At 39.1% G+C, this 19,917-nt stretch overlaps 1 protein-coding gene across 2 annotated transcripts in view; it reads right to left on the bottom strand.

The window, feature by feature from the left end:
• Nucleotides 1–3,308: 3,308 nt before the first annotated feature.
• nlgn4xa (neuroligin 4 X-linked a) overlaps nucleotides 3,309–19,917 on the bottom strand; it is a 111,549-nt gene continuing 94,940 nt past the window's right edge. For both annotated transcript variants that reach the window (XM_055008511.1, XM_055008512.1), the window contains 2 exons: nucleotides 18,463–19,252; nucleotides 3,309–5,772 (listed from right to left, as the gene is read on the bottom strand). In XM_055008511.1, the coding sequence (XP_054864486.1) occupies nucleotides 4,878–5,772; nucleotides 18,463–19,252 (1,685 nt within the window). In that variant the 3' untranslated portion in view covers nucleotides 3,309–4,877. The remainder of the gene's footprint in view (nucleotides 5,773–18,462; nucleotides 19,253–19,917) is intronic.

The following is a 19,917-nucleotide window of genomic DNA, read 5'->3' as shown; positions in this document are numbered from 1 at the left end:
TTTTTTTTACTGAAGGTCTGGACGCCTCATAGAAGCACTCGTTGCTATTCAACTCAGAAGCGCATCTTGTTTTCCCTTACGGAGCACAACAGCAAATCAGAAAAGGCCGAAACAGTCAGAGAATACAGCTTAGCTGGCAGAGCCCAAACTGTTTGCAGATGCAATTCAGTGTTTCAAAAGTTTCAAGTGCTAGATTGCCAGTATTGATTGAGTCTAACTCAATAAGCGCCATGCAGCTGCATCACTGCAAAGGGAGTCAATCTGCCCTCTTTGGAAATGGAGGTTCTTATCGTATTATGTTACAGCGAATGCAAAGATTCAACAATATACAATGAAGGCGCACATGCAGAATTACATCTAATTTGGTGTAAATGTTATTTTCATCCTGAGCGAGATCCCACACAAAGGGTTTCAGTTGCATCAAGTTTCGTCTTTAAAATATATTTTTATTTACATTCCGAGTGAACTTGTTTTGATCAGCCAGAAGAGCGAAGGAATTATCCTCTCTGAGATTTTGGTTCTTATCATTAAACATCTGCTGGCAGGAGCTTAACAACAATCAAAAGGACGACAAAACAGTAGCATTTGGAATTAGAACTGGGAGGGATGCGACGCTGTAGCTGCAGTGAAGGACGCAGCTCTGTGCAAATAAACATTAAACCGAATACATGACATAATCTGGCATCTGTTACTGTGAGTAAATGAGTGGGTGTCAAGTCATTGTGGCCAGTTAAAGAAGCAGAGCAGACTTGTACTATTATGGTATACATGGTAAAGTCGACATCACCAATGAAATACTGTTTTAATCAATTATTATTACCTTCTATTACTTTCATTTCCTGTTCATTCAAAGGATCCATCTATCCATTATCTATACACTGCTTAATCCTCATTAGGGTCACAGGGAGCTGGAGCTTATCTCAGCTCACTGAAGGTACTTGTCTACTAGATCTGGCAACTTCCCACATCCCATTCATTACTCCACCAATGAATACAGCGGACTAATGTAACGTGAATCCTTCTGTCTGTTCGCAACATTACTCAAAAACAGACTAATTGATTTGGATGACATTTTCAGGGAAGGTCAGGAATGACACAAGGACCATCTCATTAGATTTTGGCAGTGATGTGCCTTATAGTCTGGATCCACAGATTTGTTAAAGATTTCTGCATCGCTGAGAGATAGTGGCCTGCACAGCATCCCTGTAACTATGACAACAAGTAAGTGCTACCAGCTGCCTGCTGATGATCACGTTTGCGATCCTACTACACATCCACCGGGACGTATCTGTCGAAAATGATACAAGGAACAATTGATTAAATTGTGGAGGTGTTTCCGAGTCCCATCAATTCCCGCCACCCGCTACAAATTTAGGTCACGCAATTCTACATAATGTAGACATGCATAACACACGCCTGTGCTCAACGCAAGGTCTTTTTTTTTATTAAAGATTTCATCAATCGGAAATTATACAAGGACTGAGCAGCCTTGGTGGAGTACTGCACTCTCTGAGTGCTTTTCTTGTTGTCTATGTGAAATGCATCGCTTTGTATGCTGGTCCAGTTGCGATGTGTTTTAAGCTGTGATCTGGTGCGTGTACCTGGAGCGGGCTGCAGCTCATTTGCATAATTAACTACTTTATGCAAATCCGATGCAGCATGTGGAGGTGAGACACATCGCAAACTTTTGTCAAATGTCTAAACTAGCCATTGAACTAAAACGAGGACAGGTTCAGCAACTACACGGGTTATTTCTCGCCTCAAATGCTTTCAGAAATACTTTTTGTTGAAGTGTTTTTGAAATTAAAGAGAAAGTTTGCGGCCAACCAGCCATGTTGGGCCATCTTCCGGACTCTCAAGCTGAAAGCACTGTCATGTGACTACGTAGTGGCCTGCTAGTGACCGCCCACCAAGCAAGCGATTTTCAGATGCGGCACGTTTACATGCTGGAAAAATGGATCTAGTGGACATGTACCATTAGGGCGAAAGTAGGGGACATCCTGGACAGGTCACCAGTCTATGACAGGGCTACACATACAAACAATCACCCTCAAATTCACACCTACGGACAATTTAGAATCACCAATTAACCTGAGCATATTTTTGGACTGTGGGAGGAAGCCCTAGCACCTGGAGAAAACCCATGCATGCACAGGGAGAACATGCAAACTCCATGCAGAAAGATCCCGGGAAAGCCGGGATGTGAACCAGGGATCTTCTAGCTGCAAGGCAAAAGTGCTAACCACTACACCACTGGGCAGCCCCCATTCAAAGGATACTGAACTGAAAAAAATGCTGAATTTTGGTTGATAGTCTTGTAATAACTTGCAGCTTTGAGGTTCTAAAAGATAATTATGTCACTTCTTTATTCATCTTATTTGCAGATACACCTGCATCGAGATGAGCAACAAATAGATGGTTCTGAGAACATTCTGCAAAGTTCTAGTCATGTTTTCAGTCACAAGTTCTCAAAATGTTTGTATTAAAGGTAGAATAAAGTCTAAAAACTTTATCAGAATATTGCCTTGAGAATGCTATCATGTAGCATTATGAGAATAACATTCTCTGAAAAATGTTCTATAAATGTCCCCAGAACATCTTCAGAATATAATACCACACGCAGAAATGTTCCATCTGTCTTAATATGTGACATTAGAGGAGCATCCAAGGCTCTGGTTATAATATAAAAACATAGTTTAAATGTTGGTTTGAGAACATTTTATTTTGTTATCCTCGAATCTTCTAAATAACCTGTGGAAAAAAAAACTGTCATATAATTTGCTCCAATTTAAAGGTTCTGCAAGGTAACATACTGTCAAACTAGAGTGCAACACAGTGGGAACTTGATTAATACATACAGTTTGACTCCATATTGACATTTTCATAAATTACTTTTTGTCACCTCAGAGTTCATTTAACTTTCATGTATTCACTGCAAGTCTGTCTTCTTTGTTTTGAGTCCTTTGTTCTCCAAAATGTTGTATAATTTTGACCTTATTAAATTCTCTCATTCAATAGCTCCACTTGCTTGTTTTCTTTGTCATTATTGATTTGTTTTGAGAAGTAATTTTACTTTCACTTTGGTGGATTCACAGTAAAATATCTGTGTAGGAGAGGCACAGTGTCATTGAAATGATTGCGTGAATGGACCTGGCTGGAAATAATTCAGGATTTGTATTAAATAAGAAGAAACTGATAGCAGAACAGTGGCAAGAATGATAATAAAATGGAGTCTTACCTCTCAAATCCGCCTGGTTCAAGTAAAAAACATGCAGTCACACACAAAACACACAAGCCATCCAATCAAATCCAATTAAATCTCCCACGTTTCATTTTTTTCTCAGTTTTTTTTTTTAGAAAATACTGTGATATTTTATTAAAAATGTTGCAGAAAAAGTTTATACAGGTGTCCAGCCAGAAATATTTCTATTATCACTTAAGGCAAAACCGCAAACAAATATAAGACAAACTAAGGATTTTAAAACTCTACATTAAAACCCTTGTTATCTTGACTGGTTTAGGGACCAAGAATATATCTTTTATAGAATTTACAAATGTAGCTTAAAATCTTCTCGATGTACGTCCATTTTTTTTTTTGTCATAATAGGATGCAAAACGGAAAGAGAGTTAATGGTTACTGCGTTGTAATTTTATAATAATTAATATCATTAATATTTACACTCATTCACTTGCTTTTTGTAACCCAAAATATCACAAGCCTGGCACAATACTTTACATATTGCTAGCATATGACAATTTGAAATATCTAACATATATTTCTTTACAAACATATCCAACTAATATTAATACAAAAAAAAAAAAAAGAATTCACTGCCTTTTTTTATTTCTAAATAATACATTGCTGGTCACATTGTAAGCTCAGGCAGTGCTGAGATTGCAAGACAGAAAAAAGCCCACAAAGAAATAAACTACTAAAAGCATAACAGGATGACGGCAGGTTGATGGGAGTCAGTCAGTCGTCATTCTCGCACGGAGAATGCAGAGTAAAGCTCTTCCTGGACATGCAATGTCTAAAGAGTGGACACAAAGCAATGCACGAGACAGTATGTGATGACCTGCAACGGTGTGCAACTCTCCAAGGATGGGATTGTGTTCGCATTTTGGTCATATCTGTGAAAAACTAATGAAACACAGGTTGTCATCGGGGGGAGGGGGAGAATGACGAATATATATTTACACACACCTCAACAGAAAGCACGAGCTGGAAAAAATAAAACCCGAAAAGATCTCAGCCAAAATAAAAACGATAATCGAAGGAACTCTTTTGATATTTTTCTCTTTTTTAAAACTTTTTTCTTTTTTCAATTTCCACACACAACTACATACCTTTTTTCTTGTGTTTTTCTTTTTTTTTTTTTGTTCTTTTTTACAAAGTTTTCATAAATACATTTCAGGCTGGGGTGTAGAATTCTGTGCCCAAGTTCAGGTGTCTGATGGATGAAGGATCGTGAAAAGATGATGTTTCCATTGTTGCTTTTTCAACAACTCTCGTCGCTGTTTAGCTAGTGTGTATCTATGGCACAAAGCCTCCCCGAAGGCTCCTTTTGTCGACACAGAAACTGCTTGTTTTTGTATTTGTAAGAATATTACAGTAACAGTCATCCACCGGTTGCCTTTTTTCTTTTGGTAAAACTCCTCGAAAACCTTCCGTGAAGCTTCGCTCCAGAAAGAGTTATTACTATAGTAACATTCACTTTGAATATGTTCATGAGTTTATGGTCATTTTATACTGTATATACTTTTACAAGAAGGCATGGTAGCAAAATAACATCTGCTGGGACTTTGGAGTCTGTGCTGCACACAGCTCAGTATTTGCCTTGTGTGGGATCCAGAAAAGAGTCTGGCACCCAGCTGAGCTATACCCGAGTGGTAGAGTGACCGTGGGGCAGGTTGGTACTGTTCTGGCTGCCACCAAAAGTGTTGAAGTTGTGCAGAGGCTGCATGCCAGCCAGGGAGTTGGGGATCATGGTAATGGTGCTGGGCGTCATCAGGGGTATGTCGTCGGGCGACCGGCGGAGGGTGAGGGTGTAGTCGGGCGGGCAGGTGAGTCGCAGCGTGTCGTGGGTCTGCAGCGACTCGCACTCGTGGTGGTGGTCGTGCTCCAGCTGCTGCTGCTTCATCTGCAGCGACATCAGTTCCTCGCTCTGAAGGTGCGCCACATCGTTGGCGGCGGACGGGGCGTTGGCTTGGGCGGAGTTGCGCTGTGGGGTGGGGACACGACGGTTGGACTCGTGCCGCCGTTTGTCTTTCTTGTAATAGAGCGCGGCGAATGCAAGGATGTTGAGGAAGAGCAGCGACGCTCCAACTGCAATGGTGACGCTGAGCTCGGTGGAGTAGTCCCGCTTGGTTTCGATCACAACAGTTGACTCATCCGTCAGGTCGCCACTTTTGCGCTGATCTGTGGTCTGTTTGGTGTTGGGCGGCGGCACCCCTGGGTGGCGCGTGGTGGAAGGCCAACTATTTTTACCCGGGAACCGCTTAGTGTAAGGGTAGGGGGTGGTGTCCTGCGGTGGTATCTTGGTAGTAGTGGACACATATTGAAAGAACTCATTTATATTGTGAAGGTGTGGGACTAGTTCCAGCCAGAACGCCACCTTGGTAGCGCGGTAGTGGTCTCGCACTCGAGGTTTTAAACCGATGTGAAGGTAAAGCTGGTCTTTGGGGTTGTACTTTGTCCATGCAACCTCCTCGAACCGGTTGGGCTTCGTGTGGATAAATTTAGTGTCCTGTGGAACTGGTTGGTTTGGATCCCTGGAAAAGAGAGAAGATAAAATCAAACATTTTTAATGTGAGGTGTGGTAGGCACATGAAGATGATATTGCACAACTCCATATTTTGTACAGTTCATTGCCTGTATGTAACTATTTTTAGGAATGCAGCAGAGTTATGTGATGATCGGCGTACGTTTGCCTGTCCGTCTGTTTGCCTGTCTGTCTGATAGCACAAAAATCAAAACCAGATTTGGATAAAATTTTCAGGCAAGGTCAGAAATGACACAAGGACCACGTGATTGGATTTTGGCAGTGATGCAGCTTATAGTCTGGATCCAAGGATTTGTTAAAGATTTCTGCATTTTTGCGAGACAGCGACATGGCATCTCTGTAACTATGTTAGTTACAGATCCTACTACAAGTCAACCGCTGCAGACTTATCTGGATGCATCCATTGGAAATGATACAAAGAACAATTGATGAAATTATGGGGGTGTTTCTGGGTCCCATCAATTCCCGCTGCCCGCTACATATTTTGGTCATGTGATTGTGGATCTGTACATAACATACACATCCTTAACACAGGCCATTTTTTATTGAAGATTTCATCCATTGGAAATGATACGACTGAGCAGCTGAGGCGGAGTGCTGCGCTCTCTGAGTGCTTTTCTTGTTTATTTTTATTTTTTAAATATTTATTTTATTTCTATTTATCTTTTTTTCAATCTATTTTGTACTTAGATTGATATTATTTGACATTTGTTGTGTTTGGCAAAGAAAGAATTTCAAAGTATAAGGAAACATGTTTCTTTACTGTATGTAAACTTTGAACCTTGATATGGTATCTTGCCAACATGCATAAATGAAGCATAAAAAACCAAGCAACATGCAAAATATTACAGTCCCATTCATCACCATTTAAAGCATAATAGCCACATTAAAAATATGTTTTTAATGTGAGTCTGCAAATTAGCTTTTCCTTCAAACCATTTTCAAGCAGCCCGATAATTCGCTTCAACAATGTAACTGTCCATTAGATTCAGAGCCTTTCATCTATTTTTCTGCTGCTTCTGTTCAAAGCTAATGCATTTCGAGGTGACTCAGAATTTGAATGCTTGAGCTGAAAAAATGTTGTGTGTCCTTTATACATCAATGACACGTTTCCAGGTCTGTTGTCACACTTTCTTAATATTCAGTGTTTCCCAGCATGCTATTTTGAAAAAAAAAAAAAAAAACTTTCTTTTTTTTGGGGTGGGGGTGGGTTTGGAAAGAGCCACCTCCCTGACGACTTTGTGGGAGTGATTTCATTAACTTTGGAGAGGTGTGGAGGAGTGAAAGCCAGGCAACAACCTTGGAGCTGACACTCTGGTGTGTTTGTGTGCTTCTGAGTGTTTGATGGGTGGGAGGTGTTGTGTATCTCAGTATGCAACACGAAGGACTCATCTTGAGTCACACATTGCAGCTTGGGAGCCACAGAGAACACTGATGTACTCTCAGTGTGGGTGTGTTTGTGTGTTGCTGAACAGGTTTTGTGCAGTTATAGACAGCCGGGTGGCTACCAGGACGTGTGTCTATGAATGGGAATTTCATTTTTTGACTCTTAACTTTCTGTTGCTCCTGATACAACAGGAATAAAAAGTAAAAAGTGTTGGTCCTGAGTCATTCAAAACAGACTGTTAGGCATCTCTAAAAGCTGGGAATAAACATCCATTTTTAAAAGTGTTATAGGACCAGATGTGACCACATAAAGCACAAAAATCTGACTGAAAAAAACACCTTTTCTTGCACAAAGTTGAGTATGGTGTTCTATGGTTAGTCGCTGCAGTGGGATATTTGTGGTGAAAAGGTTCAAGATTTCTAATACTGAGAAAGAAAACACCATGTGTCAAATCTTGGCCCTAGTACCACGAAGAAGCACTGTGCTGCAGTATGTCACCATGATAATAGCTTAAAATCATGTGGACACCACTTGTCAAGTACTTAGAATGCAGTCTTGAAGTTCCTTCCTGTTGATGCCAGTGTTCCCACAGAGCAATGGATTATAAAAGACTTCAGAAACACTGAAAACAAGAGGAAATAACATGATTTAATGCATTTGATGAAAAAAAACAACCATCTCCATTTGAGGAGCTTTTATGTCCTTATTTGATTAACCACACTAACCCTAGGCTGTTTTCTTTGTAATTTCACTATCTTTACTTCCAAGCTTAGAATGCTATTATAAGGTCTAACCATACACGTTGTACCTTGTTTTGCTTTTCTTTTTTTTTTATTTAACTTTTTCAGATTAGTCTGTACTATCCATATATTCCATCATTTGATGTAAGTTATGATGCAATAAGCCTTTATTAATTTGTAATTTTTCACTGTTTCAGGTGGTAACAATAAGGGCAATAAGCAAAGGTGATATTGCAAAGGAATATCAGTAGAAAAATAAACCAAAAACACATAATTCTGACTGTTCAACAAATTCCTCTGGATGGAAATAACAGTTTGCACATATTAATTATATTGCACAGGTTATTTCAGTAGTAGAAATACTGATAAAGAACCAACAATATTGAACAGATTTGTCTATAAGTAGAAAAATAAAATGGCACAAAATCTGTAGAAAAATTTGAATTGTGCAGGGTTTTTAACTGAACAGCATTGGTTAATGAAAGAAAAACCCACAATGGTCTCATGACTATCAAAGTATTCCAGAGAGAAATGTGCTTCCCAGTGTCAGAAAGCTTGGCCTCAGTAGTGATTGCCTCAAAAGGTTGTGCAACAAAATATTAAGTTAAGGGTACTATCATTTTTGTCCAGACCTGTTTCATGTGTTTTTTTTTTAAAATAATTCTGATAAACCACGGTTCAAAAGCAATGTCTGATTTTCATTGGTTAATTTTCATAGAATTTTTATTTATTATTACTTTTGTCAGATTCAAATTATTTCTGTGACCATAGAATGACTATTCTAGCTGGAAAAGGCTGATTTTTAATGGAATATCTCCATAGAGGTACAGAGGAACATTTCCAGCAACCATCACTCCTGTGTTCTAATGCTACATTGTGTTAGCTAATGGTGTTGAAAGGCTAATTGATGATTAGAAAACCCTTGTGCAGTTATGTTAGCACATGAATAAAAGTGTGAGTTTTCATGGAAAACATTAAATTGCGTTCTGCAAGCGTTCTGCGCTTTTAACAGAACATTGTAACAGTTAACTGTTATTCAGTTAGCGACAAAGTGAAGTTGACAGATGTTACCAATGCAGGAAGGAACGAAAGGTAAATCTCTATTTTTTTTCTGCATAAAAACTGTGACATTACCTGTGAAGTGATTTATGTATACCTATATTGTTTTTTAGGGAGTTGAGTTTTTCTATATGGAGTTTTATTAAATTATATATATTCAGTTGGAGCCATTTTAATCAGTAACCAATGAGTGGTGCTGTGAACTAGATACCTGTTTATTTGAAGGCCACACTAATTGACACAGGTGTGGTGCATATGGGAGGTGTATTGTGGCGTGGACTGTTGGGAAGACATTGCTCTTTGGTGATATTGGTGAACTCCAGATGGTAAATAAATTGGTTTCATATATCCATTCATAGTTATGAGTGTGGACATTTACTTTTTGTAAATATAGAAACATAAACTCTATTGGCGTCATTTTTGCCACGACAAAGTACAAGAGCACGTCAAAGCAGCCAGAAGTCACGCGTTATTAATTAATATTCCACAGCCTGCAGCTGATCAAGTGCATGATCAATATAGTTAACTGACTGAGAGAAAAAAGGAACCGGGACTTCGAAGAGGATACAGAAGAAGGTGATTGTGTTTGAAAATCCAATATACATTAGAGTGAAAAACAAAAAACTGAAAAAAAGACTTTTGATTTGGAAAATTAACTTTATGTGAAAAATTGAACATACTAATAACCCAAACTATGGAATATTTTAAATAGCCATTTGAACACATGTAACTATAATAAACCAAATTATGAATAACATTATAGCCAGAAGTGGCAATTAACAGGGTCCAAGCAACCTGGCAGCAAAAGCACCTTGATTAATGGCTTAAACAGGGCCAATTTTGAACAGTGTTCAATTTACTGCGTATAACACAGCATGTGTTTGTAGCATTTCCTTTTCAGATGCTGCTGTGACTCCACTGGTCAAGTCATCATACTGCTCCCACACACATGGGGCAGAGAGAAGTGCAGAGAACTGCACAATTTGTATGTGTGTCTACTGGGCATCTAGTTAAAACAACAACAACAACAAAACTATGATTAGCATTGATCAAAACATTAATTCTGGCTTATATAATCTGCCTGGAGACACAAAGCATATCAGTCTCCAGCAATCTACACACACTTACTTGGGTCTTTTGTGCATTTGCAAATGAAAGTATTACCTCAATTTTGAAAATGTTAGCGATACCATGTTAGCTATACTATGTGTTAACTCGGTATTTTAATTAAAACCTCTGTGTTTTACAAGTGCACTTACCATGTCTAGAAATCAGATTTTTCTGAAGGTTGTAAAAATATGACTGAAATGGTAAAATTGTGTAAAGGTCATTGAATGTGTGTGTCTTGTTGATTGGCTGTGAAAGACTGCTATTTTGTGTAGTTCTTAATGGGGAGAGCAGAATGTTTTTTGGTTTTTTTCTTAAATACTCCATGCTCCTAAATAAACCTTGAAGCAATGTCATTTATTGTCTTATGACAGAAATGTGATTGGCAAAGTAAATATAAAGCACAGTTCATTAAAAATGTAAATTATTTACTAACAAAAATACATTTTACATTTTTTTAACCAAATTTTATTGAACAAATGTGCACACAAAAAGACGTTTTCCAGCAATACACAGGCTGAACATCCTCAGATGTTATTACGTTAGTTATTATACACGTCATATACATTAACACCTTATAAACGTCGCAGACCACAGACGTCATCAACTTGGGTCATGTGATCGTGTTATGAGTTTGTGTGGTGTCTTGCCCAATTTTGGTGGCCATATGTTTGTGAGGGGACTTTTTAATTCATGAGTGACCACAGTGAAGGAAATAATGCTTAAAACACATTGATCAGTTCACTTGAGTTTTGCGTCTTGTATTTTTGGCCATTTTCAAACTTGTTTTGTGGCTTTGTGACTGCAAATTTGTGTAGTTTTGCTGTTTTTCCATATGTGTCTATGTGATCAGTGTTGGGCCACTGGTTGATTAGGCTGAGTGGCTACAGCTGCTGCATCCGACACACCTGCTGCAGTGATTGGTGACACTCCTTTAAAAGACAGACTCTTGAGCTGTTCAGATGGGCTCCGACTTCAGAGAACTGCACATCATATTTCTCTGTTCGTTTGACAGCGGGTGTCAAATAGCTCTCTTGTGAGAAATAAAGCCCCTTTGAATTGTGTTTACACCCTAAGCACATTTATTTCACCCTCCCCTCCTTTTGTTTGGTTTTGTTTATTATAATTCTTCCAGCCATTTTGGCTGGCTTAGTGGGTGATAGAGGCAATCTACCTCTATCACCTTTCCGAACCCATTTTTTGACCTTTTGTTTGGTTTATTTGTGTTGGGGTTCTTTGTTTTGTTACGGTTTTCCTTTTGATACTTTAATAAAGTTTGGGTTCTGGGTATTTTCCTGGGGTCCTGCTTGGGAAATGTAACAATCGTCTCTAAATAAAACTGGTAATATCTCAGAAACTATAGCAGCACAAACGAAAATTTTAGCGGCACAGATCAGCACAAACGAAGCACTAAAAAAGTAGAGTAGTTCAGAAAGTAGTTCAGGCCTTAGTTGGCATTGTTGTTAACGTACATCTCTCCATTCATAAGAAGCAAATGTAAAGCTGATCAGCTGAAAAATCCCCAAAAGCTTCATCTTTGAAAGTGTTGCACATAAGCCTCAACAAACAGCCTGTCCTCGTATCAGGAAACACAAACTGTCAGTTGTTCCTCTAGGAAGATCATGTGGTATTGAGCAGCATTGCGTCCTGCATCAAGTCCGAGGAATCAAGAGTTAAGATTCCTGCAGAGTCATCATGGCTGAACTCTACAGAGCTTGTCTGTTAGTTGGAAAGGGTCCTAACCAGGCACAGAACAGGAATCGGTCCAAGCAATAGAGGCCTTCGGGGAGACAAAGCTGACCCAAGAGTTCTGGAACGAAGTAATCACAGTTTCTGGAAGGTTGTTGCACCGATTGTGCAGAACAAAGGAGGGCAATAAACAGACATACACATCCCATCTGCTGACTCCTCTGCGTTGGACTTTTTTTCCTTTCAAATTGCCCGTCTTAAAACCGCTTCACTGGTCTTTTCATTTGAAGGTCCACCACATATTTGATCTGACAAATCAATTACAGAGCAGAGTGCTTTGTATTTTTACAAGTTCTTTAATATTTGATTGGTTTCTTTCACTAGATTTGAATATTATTCATAAAATACCACTTATTGTGAGATAATTCCTAGAAATTTAACAGTAGTCTGGAGTGAATGAGCAGCACTCTCATTTTCCAGCTCTTCTGCCAACATGTCAGCATGTCAGCTGGCTTTAATGATTAGCTTCTACACCCCAGATCACAAGGCCACTGTCTGAGTCAGAGAGCATCAGTCGGAGGCCATTTGGCTCATTGTTGACCCAATATTCCCCAAAGAACCAACACAAAACTCAAGTTTAATGCTTCAGACCAAACAGAGCAGACTTAAACCTTAGTTTGTGCAATTAAACACATCTTTAAAAGGTTTCTGAGCTCCTGGAGGAGGATCTGCTGCCAACAACTCAATGCAACGGGGGTTTAATGTCATTTTGTGTTAATTATTTAAGACTCAAAATGTAGAACAACAAACCTCTGGAAACTTCACAGTTGCAAAATGAAACCAATTCAGACTATTGGACAATGCTATTGGGTCATAGATGTACATTTATACAGATCACAACCTGCAAACTTCAAGATTCAAGCTCATATCTTTGTGTCATTGAAGCGGATAAGTCTAAACCAAAGTAAGTACAGTTCCTTTAATACTGTTTTGTGATTTTAAAAAAAAAATGCATAGAACATGTAAATGGAATAAAGTCACTCCTCGCATGTTCACTTACTGAAAAAAGCTACTAAAGTAACTGAAATGTCTTAAAGGATTCACTACACCTTTGTCCTAAATGTGCTTTTTCTTGAGTTTAGACCAGAATTGAAACAATTCACCAATTATTTCTGGGTGCTATGCTTCACTAATGCATTTAAAACTGTATTTTATAAGTTAAACTGTGAAAACTGATCATGGGCTTTGTGCTTTTTTTGCCTTATGTTAGTCAGGTAGTCGCACAAAATGAGAGAAAGTGAATTTGATTGGAATTGGATGACAAACAGTCTTCTGGACAAACACGGTTGAAAACTGTGACTAAGATTAATTAGGCATTTTTTAAAAAATGTATCCCAATTGTCTTTTTTTTTTCTTGCAGAAATTCTCCCAACATGTTGCAACACTTTCACAAAAACTTTCCTTAAAAAAAAAAATTAAAACCTCTCATTTGAATTGGGGGGAAAAAAAGCAAATTATAAAAATATTCTTACATCAATAAACATAAAATTAGGAAATATTCAGTGTATTTTAATCCCTTAAGACCTGAGCTGTTTTTTTTTTTTTTCAAATTTCCACCTGAAAACACACACACACAAAAAACACAACAAACTCTACTAATCTTAAAATCTCACGTCAAGAACAGACATTCTTACTTTTTTCAAATCAAAACTGTAAAAAAAAGTTAATACACCAACAAATATTGAACCTGAGTGGAAGATTGTTCTGTTTCTTCTTCCAAATGTTCCCTTTTTTCACTTTAAGCAGATGTTAAACAGGCTTAATTTGTAAAAGCAACCCTGTGGTAATATAAAGTTCCTTTCATGTGTTGCAATCAGCTTAAATAACTTCCCTCTTTGTCTAAATGAAGGTGTGGAGGAGCAGAAATAAATTTTTAGAGCTCACTTTGGTTCAGAGGCCACATTCAGTCTAGTTTGATCTGAAGTGGGCTGGATAAAATCATAACAACCTATAAAAAAATGACAGCTCTCCTGCTGTCCGGATTGGACCCTCTGGCGGGCCAGTTTTGGCCCACGGGCTGCATGTTTGACTGTCTTAGGGCATAAACAACGGAGTTCTCATTTCTGTAACCTCATATGCTTCACACATTGCATGCATTGCAATAAAAAAAAAACAGAAATTACAAAAACATGATCCCATTATACCTCAATCTACATACTGAAAACTGCATTATTTCCTGTATTATGCTATTCTGTAGGGTATCTGGGGCAAACACATGCATGCAATATGTTCAAAGCTCCACCTGCTTAATTATCTAATCTGCCTTTCTCAATAAAAAGCTTGGACACAGATACTGCAGCTCTGCCCTCCAACTGGTGTCTACATATGGAAGCACACATAAGACATTGCAAGCATGTGGCAGGTTTTTACTTAAGGTCTGTCATCTCAGCGCTAACATATGCTGGAACAATATGCCACTCCTGTGCTTCTGAATCTGCACAAATGTGGAAAAAAAAGGAAACATCTTCCACACCGAGTGAACCAAATAATGTTCCCAGTCTGCTAATATAGTGACTGTTGCCATAGGTTGGATTACTAAACTCCTCTCACTCTAGCAGGTGTGTGAAAAATTGAGAATTCACAGACGCGAAAAGTGCAACAGATGCTTCCGTGCACTTGGATGAGCTTTCATGTATTCTCCGTTACCTCGTGCTGTCTGACAGCTGAGCAGCTCCAAACGTCCACGAACAAAGCAGCTCCTACAGACGTTGTTTGGCCTTAAAAGTCCAGGTCAGGGCAGCACGTTGCATTGTTTTTGTTGGTATTTTCACCAACAGTTAGCTTCAAGTGGTAGTTTCATGTATGAAAGTTTGCAGAGCCTGAAGAAAGGCCCATCCAATTCTGTCTAATAATCCAAAAACCCCGAAGTGTTTTTACTTTGATAAAGCTGTAAGAAGCTAAAAATAAAAAAAAAACTATTTCAAAAATGAAAACTAGCAGATTTTAAAGGCATGTTCGCTTGAAAAAATTACCAACATTACACCATTTATCATTGAAGGTTACGCAAAATTGCAGAATTACTGGATTTTTAAAAAACTTTGCAATGGTCCTTGAATGCATCTTCTGTGACACGATCGCAAAAATTAACCAAATCTAAGCTCAAAATCATGATATTTCATCAAAATCATTTTAGTCTACACATCTCATTCAAAGATTTACACCAAAAATAAACAATTTCACAACACTGCAGTGATGTGACAAATGTAGGGACTTTATAGGGGAACTAGGTTGGACTGTAGGCTGTGTATACCCAAAATAGATCAGAAGTATTGAAGCAAATTAAAATTCAAGTAGTAAAAGAGATATAGATTGATAACACCTGTGGCCAATTGCGAAAATTTTGTACGTGCTGATATTATTTTTGTCCCCTATTTGTAAAAGAATTAATCCAAGAAAATCAACTTTCATTTTTCATAATTTATGGCATTCTAATGGCATTGTAATGCACAAAATAGATGTTTAAGTTCTCTCTCCTTTTAAAAAAAATGGTTGTGGTGTTTCCATAGAGGTGCAGGACTTCTTATTGCAGTGAAAAATGCGCCTACAGTGAGGAAAACAGAAACAAAAAAATCTAAAAATAAATGGCCCGATACTGCTTGGGGATCAGAGGATTAACTAATTACTGAAGCTGCAGCTGGTTTAATAAATAATCCAGCTGTATAGTGTGACTTTTGAATATTTTGTGGCTTGCAAAAGACAAATATTAGGTCAAAATCAAAACTGCAGAAGCTGGCATATCCTAAATTTTTAGTCTTTTGTCAAAGAACGGGCTTCAAAACTGTTGATTCCACCACTTTGTGTAATAACTGTGTTGTCCCAAAGCCTAAAGTAACTCTTTAGGTAAAGCCTGGAATCTGCAAAAGAGGAAAATTACTCTACATTGTAACCATCTCAGAAGGCACTTCTAAATAAAAGCACCAGATCCACCAAATCTAATGACTTTCAGGCCAAATCTGAACACTTCCCCTTGCAGAGTCGCTACTATTTCTCAGTGAACGACCTCTGCCACGGCTCAGAAAAGTGAACGAGCTGTAAAAACCAATCACCCATACCCGCTGTTTGTCCAGGGAATTGCTCATTCTTTGTTTGGTTCTAAATATAACCGCAGCATTTGCTTTACAAACTAAAACCGATGGCTCCCAAACAGAAATCTGAAACCAGTGTTAATCTCGGCGTTCTTTCTAGGATGTTTTTAGAAGTCAAAACCCCTAACACCAATAGAAAAACATATCAGATAACTGAATTATGCCTTAAGTACATCGTATAAATAATTTACTGTGGACTTCAAGAAGATTAGCGCAAGAGCAGCTTGAGCAAGACCAGCTCAGGAAGTATGAGGAGATTATTAATGAATGAGAAGAAGATGCAAACTGTCCTACAGATGGAGGAGAATGCAAGAAAAATGACAAGACGGAAGAGAGCAGTAATGAGGGAAGGAAATCCATCGAGCAAAAGGGAATGTAAGAGAAACGTGAGGACATGGAGATCAGAAACAAGGTCAGGATAAGATCATCAGCGGATTGAAGATTCAAACTGAGGAATATTTGTAAATATTCATCTGAAGCAACCAAAAGAACAGCATATACAGCTAGATGGAGCCTATGTGGCAGACTGTAAGACAAGTGTTTCTGACTAAGTAAGTAAAATGCAAGTATATATCACCTTGTTTATCTACATTTATACCACCCAAGACAAGACCAAACATCCATAGACACTCATCTTGCAACTACTTCAGTATCAAGACAGTAAGAGGAACCTACAGGGGTTGGATGTTGAGTCTAACCTGCTGTTTTTCTGAGATTACAGCAGCAAAACCCCAGTGAGGAAACAGATTGTGAAGTGAGGACAATTTCTGAGAATCCAGCAATCCTGAAAGTCTGGTACACTGCCAGTCCAAAAAAAAATAAAAAATCACCATCTTGATTTAACTAAGCAAATAGGTAGGAGCCTACCATTGGATAATTACTGCATTGATAAATATGTTTCAGCTGCAACAACTTATTTAACCCAAGCTGATGCCGTGAGGAGCTTCTCATTTCTTAAACAACCATGTCGGAAGACATTTGCTGTGGTCATGGAAAGGATGTTAATCTGTCTCAGAAGGGTCAAATTATTGGCCTGCATCAAGCAAAGAAAACAACTGAGGAGATTTCTGAAACTACTAAAATCACGTTAAGAACTGTCCAGCGCATTATTAAAACCTGGAAGGATAGTGGTGAACCATCATCATTGAGGAACAAATGTGGTCAGAACAAACTCTTAGATGTCTGTAGGAAATCAACAGTCGAACTCTCGGCTATGTTGAATAGTGAAAGAAAGAGCATTTCCACATGCACAATGCGAAGGGAACTCAAAGTATTGGGACTAAACAGCTGTGTAGCTCTAAGAAAACCACTGATCATTGAGGCTAATCAGGAAAAAAAAAGGCTTCAGTTTGTTATGGAGCATAAGGATTGCACTCTAGAGCAATGGAAGAAGGTCATGTGGTCTGATGAGTCCAGATTTACCCTGTTCCAAAGTGATGGGTGCATCAGGGTAAGAAACACCAAGTCCATGCATTGCCACAATCACACTCCATCATGTTCTGCGTACATCCAAACCATCCATTTCTTTTGTTCTGACAGCAGGAAAAGTTTCAAAACATCAATCTGCTGCAATTCACAACAGGAGACTTCGCAACGAGCGGCAGAGATTTGCCGAAAAATGGCTACAGTCCCAGTGATGAATTTGCTTTCAGTCGGTTCTTTATTGGAGTCACACTGAAAATTAAAAAAAAAAAACGCATGAAAGAAATGAGTCTTCCCAAAATGTCTGTAAGGCAGCGGGTCCCCTGCTGATCATCCATGAGCTGGATGTAAGCCAAACGGAGAGTAGAGGGGGGATTGAATGCTGCAGCCTATGAAACTGATCAAGACTTTATTTTTTCACCTTCCAGTGAATTTTCAGTCTGACTGGGCTGCAAACACCCTGATACCTAATTTCAAGGTGTGCGAAGCAAATAAACAACAACAACAAAAAAAATAACAAAAAAACGTGCTCCAAATATAAACAGCCAGCATATCCTTTCATCAAATCCAGCACTGCTGCAGCACCGGGGGAGGATTTGACTTTTTTTATTAACCTCCACTTGATCTCTTTCGCTCACAGGCTAATCATTAAAACGCTCACTTTTGGTTGATATCCCAACACAACTCTGTCTTTGGAGTATCTGCTAACATTAAGCATTGAAGGCAAATTTGTAAGAAACAGACAAAAACAGGAGCCTTTTATGTATTAACAGGATATAGAAATACAGTATATTGTTATTTTCCTGTGGAGATAACACATCCATTCTAGGATGATTTGAACATAAATTTGTTGTTTTCATCAGGATTTCAACAAATTTTACCAAGGATATGTGACATTTTGCATGGAAGTAGCAAATAAAACTGTAATATTCAGGATTTTACAGTGTACAGAGTATGTTGCATTGATTCCAGCATTATATATTTTGTATCTCATTGTGGCCATGTGATAAATCAAGAAAGAAAGGGACCAATTTTAGATGTATAAGCAGATGTTGTCTGATATACTATAAGAACAGATCCTCATATGAGTGATGGTGTGGTCTGAAAGAAAAAGGAAAAGGAGGACTCACCCTGTTTTAGCAAAGTTGGTCCAGTAGGTCATGACCACGGCGCTCAGCATCACGTCGTTCTTGGAGAAGTTGCAGTTGAAGAGATCTGTCGGACCGATCATTGGGATCCCAAACACGTATGGAACCTCGTCGCCGTGGGCCGAGTCCGCCCAGCTGGGCTTCATGTCGCTCTGACAGTGGTGGTAGAAAGCGTAGAAGTATGTGGGTGAGCCATACTGGGCGTGGAGGTCGGCCGTGGCCACAGCCGGGGCCACCCACTGGTGGTCGGTGAACAGAGCCACCAGGGTCTTGCGTCGGGTCTCTGGGTTCTCCTTATCTGCCCAGTCGGTGTACATGAATTTGATGGTCTCACGCAGGGTGTCCTTGCCCTCCGGGTAGCCATAGAGATGATCCACAAAATCCGACACGGCAAAGTCAAAATCATTGGCTGATACTCCGTCCTCGCTGTCTACAATCCCATCTACGAACTTGAACCCTTCACCTTGATTCACCCCCAGCATGATGTCGTAGTTGAGGAACTCTCCTTGCTCCATGAGGATCTGGGGGTCGTCCGGGATCACGTCGCCGTCGATCACAGGCCCAAACGCGATGTGGTACTTTGCGGGTGTGATGTACTGCTCTATCAGCTCCTTGTAGTTCTTCTTCTGCAGGCACTCCACCAGGTCAATGGTGTCCAGCATGTTGCAGCCCACCTTCTCGGCGAGGGCTCTGGTGTACTTGGCCGGCTGGTAGTTGACAGCCCAGCTGGACAGGGCTGTGCCACTCTGGATGATAGCTTTCTGGAACAGATCTGAAATTGGAACTGGTGTTAGTGAACCACACACACACTAAAAAAACGCTGTTGGGAAAGTGTCCACATGCTTTATGTTGAAAACATTTATTTTGAGAAAAAGCAATGGGAACAGCCATATTTTTGCTAATGGAACCAATTACATTTTAATGGTAGATGGGCTTTTAGTAGCAAGATACACCAATTTCAGATTTTTTTTGTCTGTAGTACACATTCTGATACCTAAACTCAGAGGATGTTGTTAAATTGAGCACCAATCTACCACCAGTGAGCGTTTACGCTGTATAGATGTAGTCATGAATTATCGAAAATCACATAAAAGCGACTGTTAGCTGTTATTACTAAATCATAGTCAAAAGGGGGACATGTTTGTCAAAGTAGCTTGCAAGTCATTTGTAGATGGAACAAAATGGCACGTTTCTATGCTAGTTAACGCATTAAAGCTGACGATTTTGAATCTAGCCTGCCTTTTTCTCCTGATGGATAACTGAGGTTCTTTAGATGTGTTGCAGCTACTGTCTGGCTGTTGAAACCACCTTATGGGCTCATTTTTCAAGTGCAGTGTAAAGTCCTGTACCTCTATTGAAACCACACAACCATGACTAGAAGTAGAGAGAACTCAGAAATGTCTTTTATATAGTATAACCGAACTACATTCCACAAAT

Source organism: Amphiprion ocellaris, chromosome 24 (assembly GCF_022539595.1).
Source record: "Amphiprion ocellaris isolate individual 3 ecotype Okinawa chromosome 24, ASM2253959v1, whole genome shotgun sequence".
NCBI classification, from domain to species: domain Eukaryota; kingdom Metazoa; phylum Chordata; class Actinopteri; family Pomacentridae; genus Amphiprion; species Amphiprion ocellaris.
The sequence above is the reverse complement of the archived record's forward strand: the minus strand, read 5'-3'. Positions and strand labels throughout refer to the sequence as shown.